The 24383-nt window shown below is 47.7% G+C and overlaps 3 protein-coding genes across 15 annotated transcripts in view; 2 read left to right on the top strand and 1 right to left on the bottom strand.

Annotated features, from left to right (window-relative positions):
- Positions 1 to 1308, top strand: part of STAT2 (signal transducer and activator of transcription 2) — a 22660-nt gene extending 21352 nt beyond the window's left edge. Inside the window, exon 23 of the mRNA XM_050749131.1 lies at positions 1141 to 1308. Within this exon, the coding sequence (XP_050605088.1) occupies positions 1141 to 1186 (46 nt within the window). The 3' untranslated portion in view covers positions 1187 to 1308. The remainder of the gene's footprint in view (positions 1 to 1140) is intronic.
- Positions 162 to 6912, bottom strand: IL23A (interleukin 23 subunit alpha). Of its 4 annotated transcripts, XM_050749181.1 has the most exons (7): positions 6370 to 6485; positions 3492 to 3545; positions 2183 to 2256; positions 1365 to 1717; positions 1045 to 1143; positions 732 to 878; positions 162 to 626 (listed from the first exon to the last, which is right to left on the bottom strand). In XM_050749181.1, the coding sequence occupies exons 4-7, from the start codon at positions 1524 to 1526 to the stop codon at positions 465 to 467; spliced, it is 570 nt and encodes a 189-aa protein (XP_050605138.1). In that variant the 5' UTR covers positions 1527 to 1717; positions 2183 to 2256; positions 3492 to 3545; positions 6370 to 6485; the 3' UTR covers positions 162 to 464. The 4 variants fall into 4 exon arrangements, 2 of the variants coding, with proteins under 2 accessions (XP_050605138.1, XP_050605137.1); XR_007717791.1 differs by lacking the exon at positions 1365 to 1717; XR_007717790.1 differs by lacking the exons at positions 1365 to 1717; positions 2183 to 2256.
- Positions 6630 to 24383, top strand: PAN2 (poly(A) specific ribonuclease subunit PAN2). Of its 10 annotated transcripts, none has more exons than XM_050749120.1 (26): positions 6630 to 6728; positions 7381 to 7776; positions 11950 to 12119; positions 12233 to 12353; positions 12519 to 12596; positions 12962 to 13229; positions 13632 to 13974; positions 14182 to 14278; positions 15136 to 15255; positions 15462 to 15581; positions 15876 to 16004; positions 16099 to 16298; positions 16410 to 16543; positions 16679 to 16785; positions 16998 to 17096; positions 17212 to 17285; positions 17387 to 17534; positions 17838 to 17981; positions 18112 to 18171; positions 18430 to 18520; positions 21289 to 21446; positions 21546 to 21689; positions 21823 to 22002; positions 22128 to 22221; positions 22890 to 23087; positions 23676 to 24383. In XM_050749120.1, the coding sequence occupies exons 2-26, from the start codon at positions 7495 to 7497 to the stop codon at positions 23708 to 23710; spliced, it is 3594 nt and encodes a 1197-aa protein (XP_050605077.1). In that variant the 5' UTR covers positions 6630 to 6728; positions 7381 to 7494; the 3' UTR covers positions 23711 to 24383. The 10 variants fall into 10 exon arrangements, with proteins under 10 accessions (XP_050605077.1, XP_050605074.1, XP_050605075.1 ...); XM_050749117.1 differs by having other exon boundaries at positions 21823 to 22032; XM_050749118.1 differs by having other exon boundaries at positions 16407 to 16543.

Below are 24383 nucleotides of genomic sequence, written 5' to 3'. Positions count from 1 at the left end.
TAAAGAGATCCCAGTTATTCTCTACACCAGGGGGTCATGAGAAAATATCTCTCTCCATCATAGCCCTTCAGAATAGAAGAAAGGGATGCATATTGTAATCCCTTGGCCTTATTTTTCCATCAATTTCTCTTTCCCAATTGAGCCTAGAAATTAGACTCATATAGCCACAAAAATAAGTGTTTATTGAAAAAGGTACATAATTCAATATAAATACAATAAATAATCCTCCCCAAACTGCCCCCAGGAAGATAAATAATCCCCAAATTTCCCTTCCCATCTAATAAATACTCAACCTTATAAGTCAGCATCACAAGTCAGTCAGTATTGGTAATTTTCAACATATGCAGGTCCCATTAATATTAATGGACTAATTAACCTGTTGGCTCACAGGTGCCTGGGGTGGTAGATTTATCTTGGCCTTGCTGGGCCATGGAGATCTGACTGCCATCCTTGAGCTGCTGGCTTTAGGGGCTCAGGGTTGCTGCTCCATGGGCAAAGACCCGGGCAGCTACAGCCACAAAGGCCTGGAGGCTGCGAAGGATTTTGAAGCGGAGAAGGAGGCGCTGCCATGGCTGGCTGGGACTGGGGCTTGGAATCTGCTGAGTCTCCCAGTGGTGACCCTCAGGCTGAAAGGGCATAGGACACAGTCAGAGAAGACTCTAGACCCTTAACCCCCAATCCTCTGTCTCTGACACCTGCAAGCCCCCATCCTCCAGGCCCCTACTTAATACCTGCAGGAGTTGGCTGAGGCCCAGTAGGGAGGCATGAAGCTGGCCCACAGGGCTATCAGGCAGCAGAGAAGGCTCCCCTGTGAAAATATCCGATCCCAGTAGCTTCTCATAAAAAATCAGACCCTGGCGAATCCTTTGCAAGCAGAACTAGGGAGAGAAGAAAGCAATGAAAGAGGACATCCTCTTCCTACTCCATTCACTGAAGACTCACCCAGTTTCTTACTATTTTCAGACACAACTTCTGGTTTACCATGGTACCCAGCCATGTTCTCAGTCCCCTCTCCTTCATCGCCCAGCCACATCCCAGTGGTACCTGACTGTTGTCCCTGAGTCCTTGGGGGTCACAGCCATCTCCACACTGGATATGGGGAACATCATTTGTAGTCTCTTCATCTCCCTCTTCTCTTAGATCCTGGAATGGAGGAAGGGGTGGAAAGAATGAAGAAGTAAGATAAGTACTTTTGAAGCCAACCTGACCCTCAGGCCCGACTCTCCCAGGAACCCTACTCTCTTGCCCTCTCTTACTCCCTGATGGCCTTCAACCCTCCAGTTTCCACTCAAGGCCACAGTCTTCTACCACAGCCTTGGAGAGCTTGGAGAGACTCCTGTTAGGCTCCAGGGGCTGCCACTCACCATGTGTCCCACTAGTGGATGTGCACTCCAGGCCAGTGTGCAGAGCTTCTGTGAAAGCTGCTGGCACTGAGCCCAGGCAGGGCTGCTGCCCCCAGGCACAGCCCTGCCCTGAGCTGTCCAGGACAGCAGCAACAGCAGCATTACAGCTCTGCTCCCCAGCATCTTTTTTGCCTTCTCAAATCTGGCTGGCTCTGTGCCTTGCACCAGTCCTTGTGGAATCTCTGCCCACTTCCACTTGCTTTGAGCCTGATTCTGTTCAGTGCGTCTCTGATTTGGTTCCCTCAGTTGTTCACCGACTTTGTAAGCTGCTTCCTGTTGTTTTTCTCCCTTTGTCTCTGAGTCTTTTAAGGTCCCTGCATTGTAAGGCCCGCCCTTTATACCAGCAGGTGACTCACAGCAGGTGGGATTCCCCTCCCTGCATCATCCCCCTCTGTGGGGAGCCCAGGTATGCAGCCTCAGTTCCAGGGGAAATGAGTCGTGTGGTTGCTGTGGCTAGAGGCCTAGGATGGGACACATGTGTAATGCTCTCCAGGAATTGAAATGGCTGTAGAAGGGGCGGGGATGGGGGGCGGTGGGGAGTGCACAGCAGGGATGGGGCTGGAGGGGGGAAGGGAGAACAAATATTTAAATCAATCTGGTCTCAAGTTCCTTCCTGTTTGACCTTTCCCTGATCTTTTTGCCTCTCAAAGCTATACCCCTACCCCACCCCAAACCTAATTTCCTCACTTCCTCCTGCTTGAGGAAAAAACAAAACAAAGAAACATTCATTCATCTCCCAATAGGATGGTGAGCTGTTTGCAATGAAGTTTGATTCCTACCTGATGACCTCTATTAGGAATAAACAGGCTTCTTTTTCTCAGTTGGAAACAGCATTATTTTCAACTGGATGGTCCTGGTTTCATAGGAGAGAATGGGCATGAAGGAACTTGGAGAACTGGGAAGCCAGTATGAGGTCTTATTGCTCCCCATTTCAGGCCTCACAGTGGAGGTTAGAAAGGCTCTTGTGGGAAGGGGTTTATTGACTAAGAACCACCTGATTCTTCAACCCTAGTGGCCCAAGATTTCATAGGCTCTATAAGAGTTGGATGATGTTTTTTTCCGGACTAGTGTAAATAAGGCCTGGAAGTTCAACTTAGACATTCCAGCACTTAGCCCCATGGCCTCATTCTGATGTCATCCAAATTGTTCTGGGACCCTCCACTGGGGTTGGGGCAGTCCCGGCTTTGGACCCCATGGCTAGGAAGCCCAGGAGTTCTGGGTAGTTGAAGGTGCAGTGTCAATGACTCTGGCTGGTCCTTCAGCTTGTTGCATCCATGGGTAAAATCCACTGACACCGATTTCATCACCCTCCATGATGCAACATCAAGTGAAACAGCTAAGAGTGTGAGGTTGGGCGTGGGAGTGGAAGGTGGTCCAAAGCCGGGACTGCCCCGACCCTAGTGGGTCCCAGAACAATTTCGAAGACGTCAGAATGAGGCCATCAGTGACCACACAGCTGGCTCCCATCACCTCTCCCAAGAGGTTGACCCTTCTGAGAAATTTGTCCTGAATGGAGGTCTCCCTTCCCTTAGAACTATTCAAAACTGCCCAATGACACTTCTAGTTCAAATATTATGATTCTGTAGGTATGAGCTGAGAGAAGAAAAAAAAAAATATTGTGATTCTAAGTTAAACCTACCAAGGGCCAGGCACAGTGGCTCAAGCCTATAATCCCAGTACTTTAGGAGGCTGAGGCAGGTGGATCATGAGGTTAGGAGTTCGAGACCACCCTGGCCATCATGGTGAAACCCTGTCTCTACTAAAAATACAAAAAGAGCCGGCGTAGTGGCGGGCACCTGTAGTCCCAGCTACTCGGGAGGCTGAGGCAAAAGAATCGCTTGAACCTGGGAGGCAGAGGTTGCAGTGAGCCAAGATCACACCACTGCACTCCAGCCTGAGTGACAGAGCAAGACTCTGTCTTAAAAAACAAAACAAAACAAAAAAACAACCTACCCCTTTAGATTAAACATTTCCAGCATCAGAGAATTATCTGAGTTTGGGTGAGAACTGATTTGCCTTTCTCCCTAATAAGATGGACACAAATGGAATAAGGAAATGGGAGGGGGCAGGATAGGGAGTTCACCTTACTTGTGTACAACGTCTCCTTTGCTCTTCCCATCTCTGGTCCCCATTCTGGGAGCCCTAAAAGATAAGAGATGAAAGAAAGATGAAAAGGAGGAGGAAGTAGAGCCTGGGGGATGGGATGAGAGGGACAAGGGTGAGTTGGAGGCACAGGGATCTGCCTCTTTGTTTCACTTCCTGGTGCTGCAGTAGTTGGGTAGGAAGCAGGGTTGGTGGGGAGATTGTGGGACTGTTGAGTGGCAGGAACTACATCCAGGGCTACAACTGACCTGGAGCTATAAGGAGCCCTTGACGTCAGCTGGGCCTAGACCGTTATGCAAATCACATTCACAAGACACTCCTAGGCAGGCCTTTCCAGTTGTATGCCTAGACTCCAAATCAGCTGAAGTTCCCCCAGGTGGTTAATAATGATGGCTAATATATATCCAGCTCTCGCTTAATGCCAAGTACTTTGTCTAAGCACTTTACATGTACTAAACTATTTAATTTTCACAACCACCCTTTAAGGTAGATACTATTATTACCCTATATTACAGATGAGGAGGCTGAGGTGCAGAGATAAGCAATTTGCCCAAGTTCACAGAGCTTCTAAGTGGCTAGAATTCCTTTTTTTTTTTTTTTTCCCAGAGACAGAATCTTGCTCTGTCCCCCAGGCTGGAGTGTAATGGCGCCATCTTCGCTCACCTCAACCTCCGCCTCCCAGGTTCAGGCAGTTCTCCTGCCTCAGCCTCCCAAGTAGCTGGGATTACAGGGATGCGCCATGGGTGCTAATTAGGAGTGGCTAATTTTATATTTTCAGTAGAGATGAGCTTTCTCCATGTTGGTCAGACTGGTCCCGAACTCCCAACCTCAGGTGATCCACCTGCCTCCGGCCTCCAAAAGTGCTGGGATTACAGGGGTGAGACACCACACCCGGCCTAAGTGGCTAAAATTCTAATGCAGACAATCTAGCGTCAGATCCTGCATTCTTTTTTGTTCTTGGTTTTTGGGGGGTTTTATTGAGACAGGGTCTCACTCTGTCACCCAGGCCCGAATGCAGTTGCATTTCCGTTTACTGCAACCACCACCACTAAGTGATCCCCCCCATTTCAGCCTCCTGAGTAGCTGGGACTACAGGCACAAGCCACCATCCCTGCCTGGATCCTTAGTTTTTAATCACTGCATTACATTGGATACTGTACACCACATATGGTCATGCCTGTAATGCCAGAATTTTGGGGGGCCGAGGCAGGAGGATCGCTTGAGCTTAAGAGTTCAAGACCAGCCTGGGCAATGTGGCGAAACCCCACCTCTACAGAAAAAAAAAAAAAAAAAATTATCTGGGTTTGGTGGCCCATGCCTGTAGTTACAGCTACTTGGGAGGCTGAAGTGGGAGGATCGCTTGAGCCCAGAAGGTTGAGGCTACAGTGAGCGAGAGGGCCAATGCACTTAAGCATGGGCAACAGAGTGAGACCCCATCTCAAAGAAAAAAAAAGGCTGGGCGCGGTGGCTCACACCTGTAGTCCCAGAACTTTGGGAGGCCGAGGCGGGCGAATCACGATCTAATATTACTGTATTAGAAAGAGTAATAACAGCTGAGCTAAATAATCTATGTCATGGATGCTCTTGTGTCTCCTCACAGTATCCTTTTTTCTTTTCTTTTTTCGAGACGGAGTTTCGCTCTTATTGACCAGGCTGGAGTGCAATGGTGCCATCTCGGCTTGCTGCACCCTCCCCCTCCCAGGTTCAAGCGATTCTCCTGCCTCAGCCTCCCAAGTAACTCGGATTACAGGCTCCCGCCATCAGGCCCGGCTAATTTTGTATTTTAAGTGGAGACGAGGTTTCTCCATGTTGGTCAGGCTGATCTCGAACTCCTGTCCTCAGGTGATCCGCTCGCGTCGGCCTCCCAGTGCTGGGATTACAGGCGTGAGCTACCGAGCCCGGCGGACATACATTATTTAGCCCAGGTTATTGGGATCTGTAACTCTCATGGGTCTGTTAAGTCTTTCTCAATTCGAGACCTCAAGATGGAGATTTCTTAAAGTGTAGGAACTGTCTAGGTCTCTCAGCACCCACCTTTTTCGGAGATTTTACATCTAATGACCTGCAAAGTCAGATCAAATCAGTTTGAGAGACCATGTGTCTTTTTCTCTCGGTCTAGGCTTTAGGACCTCTGACTGGGTATAGGACCCCACCCCTGAGTCCTGGAAATTTAAATTCTTGGGTCCTTTAATGAAGGTCTATTTACCAGCCTTTATTGAGAGAGAAATGTTATAGAATTGAATCCTCCATAAGGAATGTCTCCCATCAGAGTCCCTTTATGTGACCTTTAGAAACAGTAATAACAGCTAAGCTAAAGTTGAGACATCTCACAACCCGGACCCATTTCAAAGCAATTAGAGTTCACAGGACCCACGAATTCTTCAGAATAACAAAAGTCTCAATTTGCCAGGCTCATCCCCCTCTGAGGGATAACGTCCAGCCAGCCTCAAGAGCTAGGGAAATTTGATAACCAGGGGCATCCTGTTACCCGGGAATGTTACCGGGGTCTCTGGGGAGGGAACAATCACGGATGGGAGTTTCAGACGGTTGCCTGTAGAAGATGCAGCCACTTGGACTGGGTCAGGAATCCGGCTCCCGGTTCCTTTTTTTCTCTCCCATATCTAGAAATGATAGGAAATGCCAGCGAGTTTCGGGGGCAACATGGTCAGAGGTGGCGGAGTGGCTCACAAGAGCAACGCAGGGAGAGGAGGTGGACGAAGTCCCGCCGGGAATACCCAACATCGACTCCTAGTGCTTTGCCTTGGGTGCCCCTTATTTTAGAGTTCCTAAAGTTATAGAAAGCATAAAAGTTTGGTTTCCAACTCTAAACGTAATTTTGTTCAAGAAGACCAAAAAGGGTTACTTTTTAACGCCACGTAACAAGTCCGGCGTCTGGTTGCGTTTGTCCCACCGGCGCCCCGTAACCTCTTTTTCCGGCGCCTGCGTCACACGCTCTCTCCTGGAGTCGCCGTACCTGGCTCCTTCTGATTGGCTTAGATGCGCCCGGAGCCCTTCTGATTGGCTTAAATGTGCCCCGAGCCCTTCTTGATTGGAAGGCGCGCCTGGGAGTCCGGTCCTTGGCGCCGTAGTGGTTTGGTTGAGGCCCTAGGCGTGGGGGAGAACTGGGGAAACTGGAATTTCCCGCGGAGCTGACAGCGCTTGCGCTCCCCCTACTCGTTGTAATTCCACGCGCTCCAAAATATCCGCCATGGAGAAATCTTGGTAATGACCCATTCCCCGTAAGCATCCCAGGAACACATCTGACCCTTGCCCTATCCCCCTCCTCGCCGCCGCCGTGGGAGAATTCTGGATAACCGATTTCTCTGGTTCCCCCAGAGAATTCTGGGTAACTAGCTGTTTCCACCACCTTCCCCTGCCCCCGCCCCAATTGTGGGTAACTGGCCATTATTGTTTTCCTCTGGGGAATCCTGGGTAGCTATTGGAGAGGATTCTGGGAAACTGACTTCTCGTTCTCCCCACCGTCCAACCCATCCGTCCTCACCCCCAATTCTGGGAGAAAGCACCTTAGATCCCTCTACCTAACGCCAACCCCTGCAGTTCTCGCTCCCTTCACCTGATGATTCAGGGCTGAACCAGGCAAGTGAGCAGTCTGAAATGAGAAGAAAGGGAAGTCAAGGATTAGGTTAGATATTGGGGTGGTGGAGAGTACAGAGGGCCTAGCGGAGGAGAGAGAGGGACAACAGTTCTACCACCTCCACCCCCACTGCCTATCCCTCCCCTGCCTGCTTCCTCCTTTGGCTGGCAGTCTCATCCCTCATGCCTGCCTCATCTCCCTCCTGCCCCATAACTTAGAAGACCCTACGTACCAGTACCTGGACCTACCCTTGACTCAGCTACCTCTTTCCCCTTACAGGCCAGGATGTCCATTCTAGGCCCACCGGTGCTGTCTTGCTGAAGGTTGGGTCAGGCGTCTAAAGGGACTGTGGTAAGGGAGGGTGTGACATAGGTGTAAGCTGCCATCGTCATCATGAACTTTGAGGGTCTGGACCCTGGACTGGCAGAGTATGCCCCAGCCATGCATTCTGCCCTGGACCCTGTCCTGGATGCCCACCTGAACCCAAGTCTGCTACAGAATGTGGAGCTGGACCCAGAGGGAGTGGCCTTGGAGGCTCTTCCCGTCCAGGAATCAGTGCACATAATGGAAGGTGTCTACTCTGAATTGCACAGCGTGGTGGCTGAAGTGGGTGTACCTGTCTCCGTCTCCCACTTTGACTTGCACGAGGAGATGCTGTGGGTGGGGAGCCACGGGGTAAGAACTGTACCCCTTTGTGAGGGTTGAAAGATGTTGAAGGTCTTTATCTGGTCTTAACCCAAGGACAGCCGCTTTGCAAATAGCCAGTACTGAGGAGTTGTAGTGATGAGACAGCTGGGTCTGGTTGGAGGGATAAATGGAGAATCTAGGATCTAGGAATAAATGACATATTCTTTATCAGAAGGCATCCCACTTTTTTTTTTTTTTTTTTTTTTTTGAGACAGGGTCTTGCTCTTTCGCCCTAGGCTGGAGTGCAATGGCACAATGTGATCATGGCTCACTGAAGCGTCAACCTCCTGGGCTCACACAATCCTCCCACTTAAGCCTCTCAAGTAGCTGGGACTACAGGTGTGCGCAACCAAAACCAGCTAATTTTTAAAAAATTGTTTAGTCATACTCTGTTGCCGAGGCTTGTCTCAAACTCCTGAACTCAAATGATCCTCCTGCTTAGGGCTGGCAAAGTGTTGGGGTTACAGGTGTGAGCCACGGCACCTGGCCAGCATCCTGCTTTTGTCACAGTTGCTCATCCAGTGTTTTGATTTATATTGATAGTTGTACCCATCACTTAGTCTGTAGCCATCCAAATCTAATCTCTATTGCTATTGCCCCACCTCTGTTTTCTATTTTTATTATTATAGAATATTTAACGTATGATTCTGCATATCTTATATTGAATCATTTTGTCTTCTCTGGCTGATTTTAATCTCAGAGTAGTTATCAATCTTAATTTTTTAAAATCTGTATCCGTATTGCCAATATGCTATGGTGCCCAAAGGCTTTGTAAGAAATACTATGCTGTTCGGCCGGGCGCGGTGGCTCACATCTGTAATCCCAGCGTTTTGGGAGGCCGAGGCAGGCGGATCACGAGGTCAGGAGATCGAGACCATCCTGGCTGACATGGTGAAACCCTGTCTCTAGTAAAAATACAAAAAATTAACTGGGCGTGGTGGCGGGTGCCTGTAGTCCCAGCTACTCGGGAGGCTGAGGCAGGAAAATCGCTTGAACCCGGGAGGCAGAGGTTGCAGTGAGCCAAGATCACACCACTGCACTCCAGCCTGGGTGACACAGCGAGACTCTGTCTCAAAAAAAAAGAAAAAAAAGAAACATTATGCTGTCCTTTGTTTACTAATTGACTTCTTAGGTCATGAATTGTTTTTCCATTAGAAGGGATGAATTTTGTGTGTGTGATTCATTCAGTTTAGTAGGCAGTGTCTACTGCTATGCTAGGCGCTGTGAATAAAGCTAAATAAAACATAATCCTTGCCCTCAAGGAGTTTACAGGACAGTGAGCTAAAAAACATATACAAAAACAGATAATTTCATGGTACTAAGCGCCAGTGTGAAAATCTGTACTGGATGCTGGACAGGATGGAGGATAGTCAGGGCATCCAGAAGGATGTAACCCCTGAATTGAGTCTTGAAAAATGAGTAGAAATGAGATGAAAAAGATGGGAAAAGGCTGTCTTAGCATAGGATAAGCAAAGAGTCCAAAGATATACAAAGCTTGGTGAGTACAAAATTCCGGAACTACAAGCAATTAGGATTCACCGGACTGGAGGAGGTAGACATTTATTCATTCAACCAGTGTTTTTTTGAGCCATATACTAGGTGTCAGACCTTGCTCTAAGGTCTAGGTTTGGAATAAGTAAGTAAACAGGAAAACATTACAATACATTCAGGTGTTGATTAGTACTCTTAAGAAAAATACTGGCTGGGCATGGTGGCTCACACCTGTAATCCCAGCACTTGGGGAGGCCAAAGCAGGCGCATCACCTGAGGTCACGAGTTCAAGACCATCCTGGCCAAACGTGGTGAAACCCCATCTCTACTGAAAATACAAAAATTAGCTGGGTGTGGGGACAGGCACCTGTAATCCCAGCTACTTGGGAGGCTAAGGCAGAATTGCTTGAACCTGGGAGGCAGAGGTTGCAGTGAGCTGAGATCGCACCACTGCACTCCTGCCTGGGTGACAGAGCAAGACTCCATCTCAAAAAAAAAAAAAAAAAAGAAAAATACAGTGAGGCCAGGCACAGTGGCACCTGTAATCCCGGCACTTTGATAAGCCAAGGTGGGAGGGTTGGTTGAGCCCAAGAGTTCAAGACCAGCCTGGGCAACATAGCAAGACCCCATCTCTATTAAAAGAGAAGTACAGTTGAGTAAGGGGGTTGAGGTAATGAAGGGTGGGAAAGGTTGCTATTTTGTTTGGTTTTGTAGTGTTTTAATTTTAATCTTTTTTCCTAATGGCTCTTTTAGAAACAATGTTGCTACTTTAGATAGTTGGTCAGGAGTTCTCTCTGATAAAGTAACATTTGAATAGAGACTTGAATGCAGCACCAAAAAGGGGAACAAGGAGGCAGAGCCCCATGCCTCTAACTCATCCTTGTGCCTCTCCTTTACTATTCTAGGCCCTCTAGAACGGAGGGAAGGACCCATGTTCCTTGGGAAGGAACATTCTAGAGAACTTCATATGCCATGTTAAAATAGCTTGGACCTTGAACTTGAACCTTCAGGCCACTGAAGGGCTTTTTTTTTTTTTTTTTTTTTAAGACAGACTCTCACTCAGTTGCCCAGGTTGGAGTGTAGTGGTGCCATCTCAGCTCACTGCAACCTCTGCCCCCCAGGTTCAAGTAATCCTCCTGCCTCAGCCTCCCGAGTAGCTGGGACTACAGGTGTGCACCACCATGCCCAGCTAATTTTTGTATTTTTAGTAGAGATGGGGTTTCACCATGTTGGCCAGGCTGGTTTCAAGCTCCTGGCCTCAAGTGATCCACCTGCCTCGGCATCCCAAAGTGCTGGGATTACAGCATGAGCCACGGCGCCCAGCCTCAGATTTAGGAAATATTTAGGAAGCAAAATAGGCCAGGCGCGGTGACTCAGACCTGTAATCCCAGCATTTTGGGAGGCCGAGGCAGGTGGATCACCTGAGGTCAGGATTTTGAAGCCAGCCTGGCCAACATGGTGAAACCCCCTTTCTACTAAAAATACAAAAAGTTAGCTAGACGTGGTGGCGCATGTCTGTAATCCTAGCTACTTGGGAGACTGAGGCAGGAGAATTGCTCAAACCCGGGAGGCAGAGGTTGCAGTGAGCTGAGATCGTGCCATTACACTCCAGCCTGGGCAACAAGAGTGAAACTCCATCTCAAAAATTAATACATAAATAAAATATTCTAAAAATCCTTGGTTATCTAGTGGTTAGGAAAAAATAAATAGGACTTGATTGTCAGATATATGGCTTGGTCAACTAGGTAGATCTTGGTACCATAGAGAATACAGTAAGAAAAATTGAAATGAAATAAAAATGGTGAATTTAATTTAGGATGTCATGAGTTTGAGGTTATGATGGGATATTTAAGGAGGTTTAGTAGTTACCGTCATCTTCTTGGTATCCATGTGGGATTGGTTCCAGGATCCAAAGATACCAGATACCAAAATTCAAGGATGCCTAAATCCCTTATAGAAAGTGATATAGGCCGGGTGCGGTGGCTCAAGCCTGTAATCCCAGCACTTTGGGAGGCCGAGACGGGCGGATCACGAGGTCAGGAGATCGAGACCATCCTGGCCTACACGGTGAAACCCCGTCTCTACTAAAAAATACAAAAAACTAGCCGGGTGAGGAGGCGGGCGCCTGTAGTCCCAGCTACTCGGGAGGCTGAGGCAGGAGAATGGAGTCAACTCGGGAGGCGGAGCTTGCAGTGAGCTGAGATCCGGCCACTGCACTCCAGCCTGGGTGACAGAGCGAGACTCCGTCTCAAAAAAAAAAAAAAAAAAAAAAAAAGTGATATAGTATTTGTATATAACCTTATGCACATCCTCCCAGATGTGAAACATAAGAAAGTCAGCTGGCCAGTAGGGAATTGGACTATGTCCCTGACTTTCTATAGACTGTTCTAACCAAGTGAGCCATTACCTATTCTGCAGGGTCATTGTGAGGATAAAATGAGGTAGAGTTTACAAAAATACTGTGTAACACATTAAACAAACATAAGACAGTATTCTCAGTGTCTTTATCACTAAGATTGACTGGTTCCTAGCCTTTTGCCTCTGTTGCTCCTGGTCACAAAGGCCAAGCAAGAAAGGATCAAGGCTGAGCCATGCTCAGTCCCTGACCTGGCCATAGGATGGCCCTTGCCCCTCCACTCTAAGTGTCTCTGTTGTCTTTGTCCTCTATAGGGCCATGCCACTTCATTTTTTGGCCCAGCCTTGGAGCGCTACTCATCCTTTCAAGTCAATGGCAGTGATGATATTCGGCAGATCCAGAGCCTGGAGAATGGTATCCTTTTTCTCACCAAGAACAATCTCAAGTACATGGCCCGTGGGGGCCTCATTATATTTGATTACCTGTAAGTGGCTTCTCAGCTCTGGACTGGGAACGAGGATGCCTCATAGGGTGGGAAGGCTAAGGGATTGGCAGCTTGTAAGGCCTGGGCCCCTTAGCCTTTCCTCTCCCCAATAGGCTAGATGAGAATGAGGATATGCACAGTCTCCTACTGACTGACAGCAGCACTCTACTCATTGGTGGGCTGCAGAATCACATACTAGAGATTGATCTTAACACTGTCCAGGAGACTCAGAAGGTACAAGCCTGGAGCAAGAAAGACCTATGCAGGGTCTGAGGTTGTTGAGGGGACAGGGTATGCTTGGGCTGGTAATGTGCCTGAGATGTGGGTGTGACCTTTCTGTTCCCTTGGTCTGTGGGAAAAATCATTCTTCTCGCTGGTTTTTCCTGCTTCCCTCTCCAGTATGCAGTAGAGACGCCGGGAGTCACCATCATGAGACAGACAAATCGCTTCTTCTTCTGCGGCCACACGTCTGGCAAGGTGGCCAAGTTCCATTTCTCTTCCCACTGCAGGACCCTGTTTCACTAGATACCTGATTGGGATCTGCTTTCCCTTAACTCTTGGGTGTAGTTGGATTGGAGATGAGGGATGAGTGAATTCACTTCCTACTCAGTGATGTTCTACCATGAGATTATTTTGCAGTTTGATGTTTTCTATGATAATGAAGTCTCCTCGAAGCGCCTTCCAGCTCTGGGCTTCTCTGTTTGCCTTTTCTGTGCTTTAAGTTTCCCTATCCTAAAGCCCTAGTTCCTTTGGTAGGGACCCCACTGGGTTAGGTAGGTGGCAGTTATTTTTCCTGATAACAGAATTTGCAGATAACTGAATTTATTTTTTTTTTTTTTTAGGTTTCCCTGAGAGATCTCCGTACTTTTAAGGTGGAACATGAGTTTGATGCCTTCTCAGGAAGTCTTTCAGATTTTGATGTGCATGGCAACCTGCTAGCTGCCTGCGGCTTCTCCAGCCGCCTCACTGGCCTGGCCTGCGACCGTTTCCTCAAGGTGTATGATTTGCGCATGATGCGTGCCATCACACCACTTCAAGTACATGTGGATCCTGCCTTCTTGCGCTTCATTCCTACATATACTTCTCGTCTTGCTATCATCTCTCAGTCAGGTATGAAGGGCATATGGGATTGGGTAGGAGGGATCAATGAGCAAAGGAGAGCTAGCACCTGAATGAGTACTCATCCAGAAACCTCTTTGTTGGGGAAATAAGTAACCTTTCATCAGGGTCTCAGGGTTTTACTTGGGTTTGGCCAGAGATTAGAGCTTTTATTTTCTTGAATGTGAGGAACATGGAAAAAGGTAAAGATAAAGTAGGCAGAGTAACTGTAGAATTACTCTTTGCTGAGTAGCAAACCATCTGTGGTTTATGGAAGGCATCAGGTGACATTCTGTCTCTAGGCATGGATTTGGGGCCCATCTTGTCCTGAAATCGGGAAGAGGATAGGAAGGGCATAAGAGTATGGCTCTCTTTCACTTTCTAGAGCTCAGTGGGTTTCTTCCTTCTTTGTAGGGCAGTGCCAGTTCTGTGAACCCACAGGCCTAGCCAACCCAGCAGATATCTTTCATGTGAATCCTGTGGGGCCTCTGCTAATGACATTTGACGTGTCAGCCAGCAAGCAGGCCCTGGCGTTTGGGGATTCTGAGGGCTGTGTGCACCTCTGGACTGATTCCCCGGAGCCTTCCTTCAACCCCTACTCCCGTGAGACTGAGTTTGCTTTGCCGTGTCTCGTGGACTCACTGCCTCCTCTGGACTGGAGCCAGGACCTGCTGCCTCTTTCCCTCATCCCTGTCCCACTCACCACTGACACACTTCTCTCTGATTGGCCTGCTGCCAACTCTGCTCCAGCTCCCAGGTTGTACCCTACCTCTGGGCCAAAAGGTGGGAGGGATGGGGAAAGGGCAAAGATATCAGAATTCTCTGCTAGCCTTGTTATTATTCTACTACTTTCCTGATTTTTGTCTACCTTCAGTATTTTCTTTTTCTCTGGACCCTTGGGGATTGGGGAGTGGATCTGTGTACACCACAACAATTTAAGTCCTAGAACTATACTGGATTGTAGGCGAGCACCACCTGTGGATGCAGAGATTCTGCGCACCATGAAGAAGGTGGGCTTCATTGGCTATGCGCCCAATCCTCGCACCAAGCTGCGCAATCAGGTGTGTTCAGAGTGGAGGATCAGCCCCCACCCCAGCCCACTGAAGTTTCTCCTGTCTTTTTCCTTTACTAGTCTTTCTTTTGTTTTTAGATCCTGTTGGTAACCTACCGAATTGATGGAACTATGCTAGGTGTTAGAAGGATTCAAAGATAGAGAAGCTAGGGTCCTTGCTGTTAGGAAATTTAGTATTTGGTTGGTGAAGAGAAGACATAGCCATATCAGACATTATGTTCTGTTGTTAAATGCTGAAGGAATGTCATAAGCATTTAGTGCCAGAGCTGTTTAGAGAGAAAATGTTACTCCGGGCTAAAGTGACCAAGGAAGGTGTAATGAAAGAGCTGGGTATTAAGCTGGAAAGGTGGGATATAAGTTAAGTAGATAGAAACAGAGGAGAATATCCAAGATGAGAGAAGAGTGTTAGCAAAGGTCTCAAGAGGCATACACGCAAAATACATATCTGCGGGGGACTATATGAGTATACCAGTCTGGCCAGAGTAGATGTTGGTATTGGGATGTAGTGAGAGATTAAAGTTAGAAGTGGCCAGATTGTGAAGCTTTGAACACCAGTTTATAATAGAGGAAGTAATACACAGAAAGCAGCATTCTACAAGGGTTAATTTGGTAGTGGTGTGCTGGACAGAGTGAATATAGGGAGACCAGTGTGGATGCCATCACAATTGTCCAGCTGTGCTGAAGCAGAGTGTTGGCAGTGGAAATAGAAAGGAAGCAGTAGATGCTGAGAATGCTATGAATGTAGAAGGTTGAGGACTTGGTGGCTGTTTCAATGTTGGGATAAATGAGGGTGAAGCCAAAGATGACAAGACATCCAACAAGGTTACCTCTTCTTAAAATCCCTAGATACCTTACAGACTCAAGGAGTCAGACAGTGAATTTGACAGCTTCAGCCAGGTCACTGAGTCACCAGTAGGACGAGAAGAGGAGCCACATCTCCACATGGTTTCTAAGAAATACCGCAAGGTGCTGGGGGACATCAGGGCCTGTGGGATGTGAGGAAAGGTACCCTAGGAAGGAAATCATATGAGAAAGGATTGAAGGACTCAGTCAGGAGGCCTTCAGCTATCACCCTGGACCCAGGAGGAAGGTTCTAGGAAAGGCTATGGCTACTGGAAAGATTTGGGGACTCGGAGGATATCCTTGTCTTGCTCAGACTATTTCTGCCTTAGGTGACCATCAAATATTCCAAGCTAGGGCTGGAGGACTTTGACTTCAAACACTACAATAAGACCTTGTTTGCTGGATTAGAGCCCCACATCCCCAACGCCTACTGTAACTGCATGATCCAGGTAAGGGTTGGGTATTCCTACAACTTGAACGTGCCTACTGCTTTCCTTCTTCCCTATGGCCACTCGACCCTGCTCTTTCCAGGTCTCCTCAACCATGCTCACTTTACCATGGTCTCCTCTACAATTCTTTCTTGCCTCTACAACTTTCAAGTCTCCTCTGAGCTCCACTGGTTTGGTGGACTCACTGCTTCGGCGGACTCCTGCTGTGTATTTTCCACCAGCTCACTTAACCTTCATATTTCTCCTCACCCCTAGGCCAGTTTCCTACATCAGTTCTTCTGCTTTTCCCTCCAGGTGCTCTATTTCCTGGAGCCTGTACGCTGTCTAATTCAAAACCACCTTTGCCAGAAGGAGTTCTGTCTGGCATGTGAGCTGGGCTTCCTCTTTCACATGTTGGACCTCTCTCGTGGTGACCCTTGCCAGGTCAGTACCTGGAGACCTGAGACACTTAAAATGGAAGGGGAAGGAAGGTGGATACAAAAGAGAAAATAACCCCTTTCCACCAACACATTTCCAGGGCAGTAATTTTCTTCGGGCATTCCGTACTATTCCTGAGGCCTCAGCCCTTGGTCTGATCCTGGCTGACTCAGATGAGGCTTCAGGCAAGGGCAATCTGGCCAGGCTCATTCAGAGGTGGAATCGCTTCATTCTCACTCAACTGCATCAAGATATGCAGGAGCTGGAAGTACCACAGGCTTATCGAGGTGCTGGAGGCAGGTATGAATTCAGGATAGAAATAGTTAAAGCCATCATGACAGGCCCCTCTGTGATTTAAAGGGTCTTCTAACTTCCTCAATGTGCATATATCATCCTCTCTACTCTTAGCAGCTTTTGCTCATCGGGGGACTCTGTTATTGGGCAGCTCTTCAGCTGTGAGATGGAGAACTGCAGCCTCTGCCGCTGTGGCAGCGAGACCGTGCGAGCCTCATCCACCCTGCTTTTCACACTCTCCTACCCTGATGGTAGCCACAGTGGTGTACCCTTCAGCTCTGTTGGGAAGGCTCCCCAAAATGTCCTGTAATATCAGGGAGAGGGTGTTGGGGACTAACTGTGGGTAGAGGGGAGAACCAGGAGTAAAGCATCTAATTTTCCCTCAGATAAAACTGGGAAGAACTATGACTTTGCTCAGGTGCTGAAGCGAAGCATCTGCCTGGACCAGAATACACAGGCCTGGTGTGACAACTGTGAAAAGTACCAGCCCACGGTGAGTGGACTGTTGGACTGGACTGGACTAGAGTCCTGGTCCTGCCATGGAGATTCAGCACCATCCCATGTGGGGCTGGCTCTGTCAGCACTGCCATCCAGGGATCTCTGGTGGAGTGAGGAATCCCAGTTTGAGGACACAGACCCAGGTCCCTGTCCAGACTCCTTTTCCTGTACGTTCCCTGCCATTCCTTGTTTGTTTTTTCCTCTCAGATTCAGACCCGCAACATCCGCCATCTGCCAGATATTCTTGTCATCAATTGTGAGGTGAACAGCTCAAAAGAGGCTGATTTCTGGAGAATGCAGGCTGAGGTAAGGACTCAGACTAGAAACAGGGCTTCAGGAATAATTTTTCATTTTATCCCCGTTCTGACCTCCATACATGATTATGTTCCTGAAGAACTGGATGTTTTTCTTTTGTGTTCAGGTTGCCTTCAAGATGGCAGTAAAGAAACATGGTGGGGAAATCTCCAAGAACAAGGAGTTTGCTTTGGCTGATTGGTAGGTGCTGTCTTGGGAGTTGTCAAATGATTGAATTGTCCAGTGGCTCCTCTTGTCAAGATCTCTTTCAGAACAAATTTCCAATTCTTCTGACCTGATAGGAAGGAACTAGGGAGTCCAGAGGGTGTGCTGGTATGTCCCTCCATTGAGGAGCTGAAGAATGTCTGGCTTCCTTTCTCCATTCGCATGAAGATGACCAAGAACAAAGGGCTGGATGTTTGCAATTGGACTGATGGGGATGAGATGCAGGTTGTTGAAAAACCGGGAAGAGGAAAGGGAATAAGGGAGAGAAGGTGGGGCAGAAGGTAAAGGAGGGCAGGGGAAGGTAAAACTTAGCAGAAGGAAAAGGAAGAGAATAAGGCCTAGTATTTACCTGTTAGGGGATTTTCCGTAGTCACTCAGTTCAGTGTTGGGGTCCTAGATGGGCTAGGATGGAGATAACCCACCCTGGTACCCCATCCCCTATACCCCCAACTCCCTGTCCTCTGTCCCCATTCCCCTCCCTTCCCCATCCTTAAACTTAGCTTAGCAGCCTGGGTACCCCCCTCACAGTGGGGCCCAGCCAGGGCAGAGGAGGAGCATGGTGTCTATGTGTATGACCTGATGGCTACTGTGGTACACATCCTGGACTCACGCACAGGGGGCAGCCTGGTGGCTCACATCAAAGTTGGAGAGACCTACCACCAGCGCAAGGAGGTGAGTGAGGTTATAGAGGGCAGGAACACTCCTGGGATGGCCACAGTGAGTCCCAGATCTGTCCTTAAGTCTGAGACAGTAGTCTAGCCATCACTTTGTATCGCCACAGGCTTTCTTTGTATTTCCATAGGGTGTTACTCACCAGCAGTGGTATCTGTTCAATGACTTTCTTATTGAACCTATTGATAAGGTTAGTTGCAACATGTTCTGTTTCTTCTTTCATTTCCCCTTTTCCTAGCATCCTTATCTTTAGGGCCCTATAGAATGCCAGGCAGATTCAACAGGGAGGGAGGAAGGAATCCTCAGAAATAAAAACCATTAGCACTTAAAAATAGCACCTGAAAAAAAAAACAAACAAACTAGCACCTGAGTCCTGGCCTCTTGTCTGAAGTGGGGAAAAGGAAAAGGGTGATATACATTAGCCATAAGTGCTTTTTCTCTTCTATAGCATGAAGCTGTGCAGTTTGACATGAATTGGAAAGTACCTGCAATCCTTTATTATGTCAAACGGAATCTCAATTCCAGATACAACTTGAACAGTAAGTGCTACACAGTAGACCCAAGTGTGTGGGCAGTTTAGATTGGGCTTCAGGATGAGATCTGGGACATTACTTGCAAGTACTTAGGATTGGTAACCAGTGTTAATATTTCTGGAGATACTAAAGAGATTCCTGTTGGCCGGGCGCGGTGGCTCAAGCCTGTAATCCCAGCACTTTGGGAGGCCGAGACGGGCGGATCGCGAGGTCAGGAGATCGAGACCATCCTGGCTAACACGGTGAAACCCCGTCTCTACTGAAAAATACGAAAAACTAGCCGGGCGAGGTGGCGGGCGCCTGTAGTCCCAGCTACTCGGGAGGCTGAGGCAGGAGAATGGCGTGAACCCGGGAGGCGGAGCTTGCAGTGAGCTGAGATCCAGTCACTGCACTCCAGCCTGGGCGGCAGAGCGAGACTCCGTCTCAAAAAAAAAAAAAAAAAAAAAAAAAAAAAAAAAGAGATTCCTGTTTATCAGACCTTAAATTTAGAAGCACGAAATCCAGCCTGAGCAACATAGCAAGACCCCATCTCTTAAATTTTTTTTTTTTTTTTTTTTTGAGATGGAGTCTCACTGTGTCACCCAGGCTGGAGTGCAATGGCATAGTCTCGGCTCACTGAAACCTCTGCCTCCTGGGTTCAAGCGATTCTCCTGCCTCAGCCTCCTGAGTAGCTGGAATTACAGATGCCCGCCACCACGCCTGGCTAATTTTTTTGTATTTTTAGTAGAGACAGGGTTTCACCACGTTGGTCAGGCTGGTCTCGAACTCCTAACCTCATGATCTGCCTGCCTCGGCCTCCCAAAGTGCTGGAATTACAGGCGTAAGCAACCACACCCAGCCTAAAAAAAGTTTTCTTTTTTTTTTTTAATTAGCCTGTGTAGGCCAGGCACAGTGGCTTATGGCCTGTAATCCCAGCATTTTGGGAGGCTGAGGCGGGCAGATCACTTGAGCTCAAGAGTTCGAGACCAGTCTGGGCAACATGGTGAAACCCTGTCTCTACAAAAATTACAAAAAGTAGCCGGGTGTGGTGATGTGCTCCTGTCGTCTCAGCTACTTGGGAGGCTGAGGCAGGAGAATCACTTCAGCCTGGGAGTCGGAGGTTTCAGTGAGTCGAGATTGCGTCATTGCACTCTAGCCTGGGTGACAAGAGTGAAACCCTGTCTCAAAAAAAAAAAAAAAAAATTTAGCTGAGTGTGGTAGCATATACTTGTGGTCCCAGCTAAAGCTGGAGAGGCTGAGGTGGGAAGATCACCTGAGCCCAGGAGGCCAAAGCTACAGTGAGTAAGCCATGATTGTACCAGAGTGTACTCCAGCCTAGGCAACAGGATGAGACCGCCTTTTTTTTTTTTTTTTTTTTTTTTTTTTTTTTTTGGACAGAGTATCACTCTTGTTGCCCAGGCTGTAGTGCAATGGCACAATTTTGGCTCACTGTGACCTCCACCTCCCGGGTTCAAGCAGTTCTCCTGCCTCAGCCTCCTGAGTAGCTGGGACTACAGGTGCCTACCACCATGCCTGGCAAATTTTTTGTATTTTTAGTAGAGACGGGGTTTCACCATGTTGGCCAGGTTGGTTTTGAACTCCTGACCTCGTGATCTGCCCGCCTTGGCCTCCCAAAATGCTGGGATTACAGCCGTGAGCCACGGTGCCCAGCCTGAGACCCTGTCTTTTAAAAAAAAAAAAAAAAAAAAAAAAAAAAACGCTGTAAATCTTGAGAGTGGAGTGGAGTGGAAATGAGATGAGGGGGGACATTTGGTCCGAATGGCTTAGGTTATGATGTTATATCTAATTATTATTTTTTGTGGGACAGAGTTTTGCTCTTGTTGCCCAGGCTGGAGTGCAATGCGTGATCTTGGCTCACTGCGACCTCTGCCTCCCGGGTTCAAGTGATTCTCCTGCCTCAGCCTCCCAAGCAGTTGGGATTACAGGCAGGTGCCACTACGCCTAGCTAATTTTTTTGTTTTTTGTCTAGTTAGTAGAGACGGGTTTCACCATGTTGGCCAGGCTGGTCTCAAACTCCTGACCTGGTGATCTGCCTGCCTTGGCCTCCCAAAGTACTGGGATTACAGGCGTAAGCCACTGCGCCTGTCTCATGTCTAATTATTCTTACCCCAAATGAAGATCTCTTTTGGAGGTGAGCTCCTTTTTTTTTTTTTTTTTTTTAGATGAAGTCTTGCTCTTGTTCCCCCAGGCTGGAGTGCAATGGCGCGATCTCAGCTCACTGCAACCTCTGCCTCCGGGGTTCAAGTGATTCTCCTGCCTCAGCCTCCTGAGTAGCTGGGATTACAGGCGCGTACCACCACACCTGGCTAATTTTTGTATTTTTAGTAGAGACAGGGTTTCACCATGTTGGCCAGGCTGGTCTTACACTCCTGACCTCAGGTGATCTGCCCGCCTTGGCCTCCCAAAGTGCTGGGATTATAGGCATGAGTCACCACGCCCAGCTGTGAGCTCCTTATTAAGTACCTATTTGGTATCTTTAAACCATAGTTTCTCTGTAACCTTTTTCTGGATTCTCTAAACTAAGGTTCAAGTGAAAATCTTATTCTTTATTCTCTGTGGTCTTTTCTGGTTTTTTTCTCAGCATGTTTGTTGATAATTTTGTGATGTGACCTGCTCTGTCTACCTGTCCCATTTATCAGACATGATCTTTTTTCTCACGTGCTTTGATTATTGAGGGGTCAAGTGAAGACCCAGAGTCTATCAGCCACATTGGGCTTCTCTCCCCTAGTCACTTCGCTATCCAAGCCCTGTGTCCTCTTCATTCTCCCTTCTAGTCAAGAACCCTATTGAGGCAAGTGTCTTGCTGGCTGAAGCCTCGCTGGCACGGAAGCAGCGGAAAACACATACTACCTTTATTCCACTGATGCTGAATGAGATGCCACAGATTGGGGACCTGGTGGGTCTGGATGCTGAGTTTGTCACCCTTAATGAGGTAACCAAGACCAAAGGGATGGGGCATTGGAAGAGAACTCTGAGGATATTAGGAGTTGTAAGCATTTCTCTGATTTCCTTATTAACTCTTCTCATGTAGGAGGAAGCAGAGTTACGCAGTGATGGTACCAAGTCTACCATTAAACCAAGTCAGATGTCAGTAGCCAGGATTACCTGTGTCCGGGGCCAGGGACCTAATGAGGGTATCCCCTTCATTGATGACTACATCTCTACCCAGGAGCAGGTATTAAGATACAGAGATGCAAGTGAGGCACACCCTGGTGCTTATGTACAGTGCTCAAGAACCCAGGGAAGAGTGATAGGGGAAAACTCCACCTCACTTCCTGAAAAAGACTTGTCCTTTTCTCTATTCCTAGGTGGTGGATTACTTGACTCAATACTCGGGTATAAAGCCTGGTGACCTCGATGCCAAAATTTCCTCCAAGCACCTAACAACTCTCAAGTCTACCTACTTAAAGCTTCGTTTTCTCATTGACATTGGAGTCAAGTTTGTGGGTCATGGCCTGCAGAAGGACTTCCGGGTCATCAACCTGATGGTTTGGCAGGGCTCTTTTAAGAGTCTTCTTGTGAGAGTGGGCCCCTCAGGGTATACACTGTGCCTTCAGAGAATGGGAAATTATAGTCCCCTACCTTAAGTCTCCCCCTCTTTTATCTTTGCCAGGTGCCCAAGGACCAAGTCCTTGATACTGTCTACCTGTTCCACATGCCCCGAAAACGAATGATTTCCCTGCGATTCCTTGCTTGGTACTTTCTGGGTGAGTTGCTCTGCCTTGTAGGCCCCTGTGGTGTACATTAATAGCAGAAGCAGCCATTTAAAAAAAAAGCAATCGTGTCCTTTGCAGCAACATGGATGGAGCTGTGGGCCATCATACTAAGTGAACTAACTCAGAAACAGAAAATCAGATACCACATATTCTCACTTATAAGTTGGAACTAAACAATGAGTACATATGGACATAAGGATGGAAATAATAGACACTGGGGACTCTAAAAGTGGGGTTGGTGGGGGATGGGTGAGGGTTGAAAATTACGTATTGGCTGCATAGTTCACTATTTGCATATTAGGGATACCAGAAGCCCAGTCCTCACCAGTACATGATATACCCATGTAGCAAATATGCACATGTACCCCAAATCTAAAATAAAATTTAAACATAAAAAATAAAAGCATGGGGGGAAAAGACAAAGTAGGAAAAGTGTTAAGAGGACAAAGTGGGAGTAGGGGTGACCCTCAGTTAGTGGTGACAGTTACTAATGGATTTAATTAACTTCAATATCCCTTCTGTGCAATGAAGAAGATGTTTGACAATTTCCCTTAAGGACAGTCAGGCTTTTTAGTTTTCTGGAGTCAGGTAGGAGTGGGGAGACATGTTCCTACCTCCCTTTGCTGGGTCCCAAACTATTCCACCTTTACTTACCCCAGACCTGAAGATTCAAGGGGAAACCCATGACAGTATTGAGGATGCACGCACAGCCCTTCAGCTCTACCGAAAGTATCTGGAGCTAAGCAAAAATGGCACTGAGCCTGAGTCTTTCCACAAGGTGCTCAAGGGTCTTTATGAGAAGGGCCGAAAGATGGACTGGAAGGTGCCTGAGCCTGAGGGCCAAACAAGTCCCAAGAGTAAGACCTGGGATGGGACAAGGGAAACTGGACTGGGTGGATTTTGTATTTTGTTTGTGACAGGGTCTCACTCTTACCCAGGCTGAAGTGCAGTAGCGTGATTACAGCTCACTGCAGCCTCGACTTCCTGGGCTCAAGTGATTCTCCCACCTCAGACTCCCAAGTACCTGGGACAACAGGCACACACCACCACACCCAGCTAATTTTTGTACTTTTTGTAGAAACAGGGTTTTGCCATGTTGCACAGGCTGGTCTTAAACTCCTGGGCTCAAGCGATCCATCCACCTTGGGCTCACAAAGTGCTGGGATTACAGGCATGAGCCCAGCGCCCCCAACTGGGTGGATTTTGATTGCACATATGGAGAATAGCACTTCACAGTTTACAAAGCACTTCATCCTCCTAACATTCAGTGAAATACATTTTATCAAAACTCTCCATTAACTATAACTTCCTCTTGCCCAAGTCTAAAATGTTCAGGGAAGGTCCATGCCCTTTTTTCTCTTGCATTTTTCCTTCATAGGAAGTAATGAGAAGATGCTTTTTTCTCTACTTAGCTTGAATCATGCTTTTGGTTTTGTCTCTGACAGATGCAGCTGTCTTCTCCTCAGTGCTGGCGCTCTGACTACCCTTCCCAAAGAACCACTGCCCTCTCCCTTTACTGTTCTATAGCCCCAGAACTGGGAGATGGGTTCCTTAGTTGGCTATACCTTGTCCACTTCCAGTACTGGACGTGCTCAGGGTCTAGAGTCTCAGATGGTGCTATTAATAGAACTGGAACACAGCAGAATTGTTGCAAAGGTTCTAGGAGCCAGATTCATTCCTTCTTCATCCTTTGCAAAACAGTGGCACAGAAACGGAGTCTAGAATTGACCCAGATGGAAAGTAATTGGTATTCTTAATATCCTGGTTCACTAATATCCAGGCAGAGAAGCTCCTGGAACCATAATTGTCAGTTCCTAGCTGGCTAGGGATTGAAGTCCTGGACAGCGACAGAGGATACCACAGTAGTTCAAGACTTAGCACAAGTCACCAACTGCTTCAGGGATGCCTGGAGGGGCCAGCAAGTAGAGTGTTGGTGGCCCAAACAAACCAGTGTTGCCAATACCATTGCCAAAAGGGCCTTTGGATCCTGGACAAAGCTTGGCTGCTGGCTTCATTTATTCCTGCTGATGGCTGAGAAGCATCTGTCTTCCATCCCACTCTCCTGTCCCAAGTTTTGTTCCGTTTTTTAAAAATTTGTTGTAAACTGCATGTTTTATAAAATAAAAACAAAATACCGTTTGTCATTTATCTCA

Source organism: Macaca thibetana, chromosome 11 (genome assembly GCF_024542745.1).
Source record: "Macaca thibetana thibetana isolate TM-01 chromosome 11, ASM2454274v1, whole genome shotgun sequence".
NCBI classification, from domain to species: domain Eukaryota; kingdom Metazoa; phylum Chordata; class Mammalia; order Primates; family Cercopithecidae; genus Macaca; species Macaca thibetana.
This window is presented reverse-complemented; position numbering and strand designations above follow the sequence as displayed.

Excerpts from the sequence above, each read along its gene's own strand:
- IL23A (XM_050749180.1), bottom strand. The coding sequence starts at position 6,912 with ATGGCCAGTTACCCACAATTGGGGCGGGGGCAGGGGAAGGTGGTGGAA. Across the intron at positions 3,546-6,480 it reads AGCCAATCAGAAGGAGCCAG|GGCTCCCAGAATGGGGACCA; the intron begins GTACGGCGACTC and ends CTTATCTTTTAG. Across the intron at positions 627-731 it reads GCCTCAGCCAACTCCTGCAG|CCTGAGGGTCACCACTGGGA; the intron begins GTATTAAGTAGG and ends ATGCCCTTTCAG.
- PAN2 (XM_050749114.1), top strand. The coding sequence starts at position 7,495 with ATGAACTTTGAGGGTCTGGACCCTGGACTGGCAGAGTATGCCCCAGCC. Across the intron at positions 7,777-11,949 it reads TGTGGGTGGGGAGCCACGGG|GGCCATGCCACTTCATTTTT; the intron begins GTAAGAACTGTA and ends TGTCCTCTATAG. Across the intron at positions 21,447-21,545 it reads AGTTTGTCACCCTTAATGAG|GAGGAAGCAGAGTTACGCAG; the intron begins GTAACCAAGACC and ends CTTCTCATGTAG.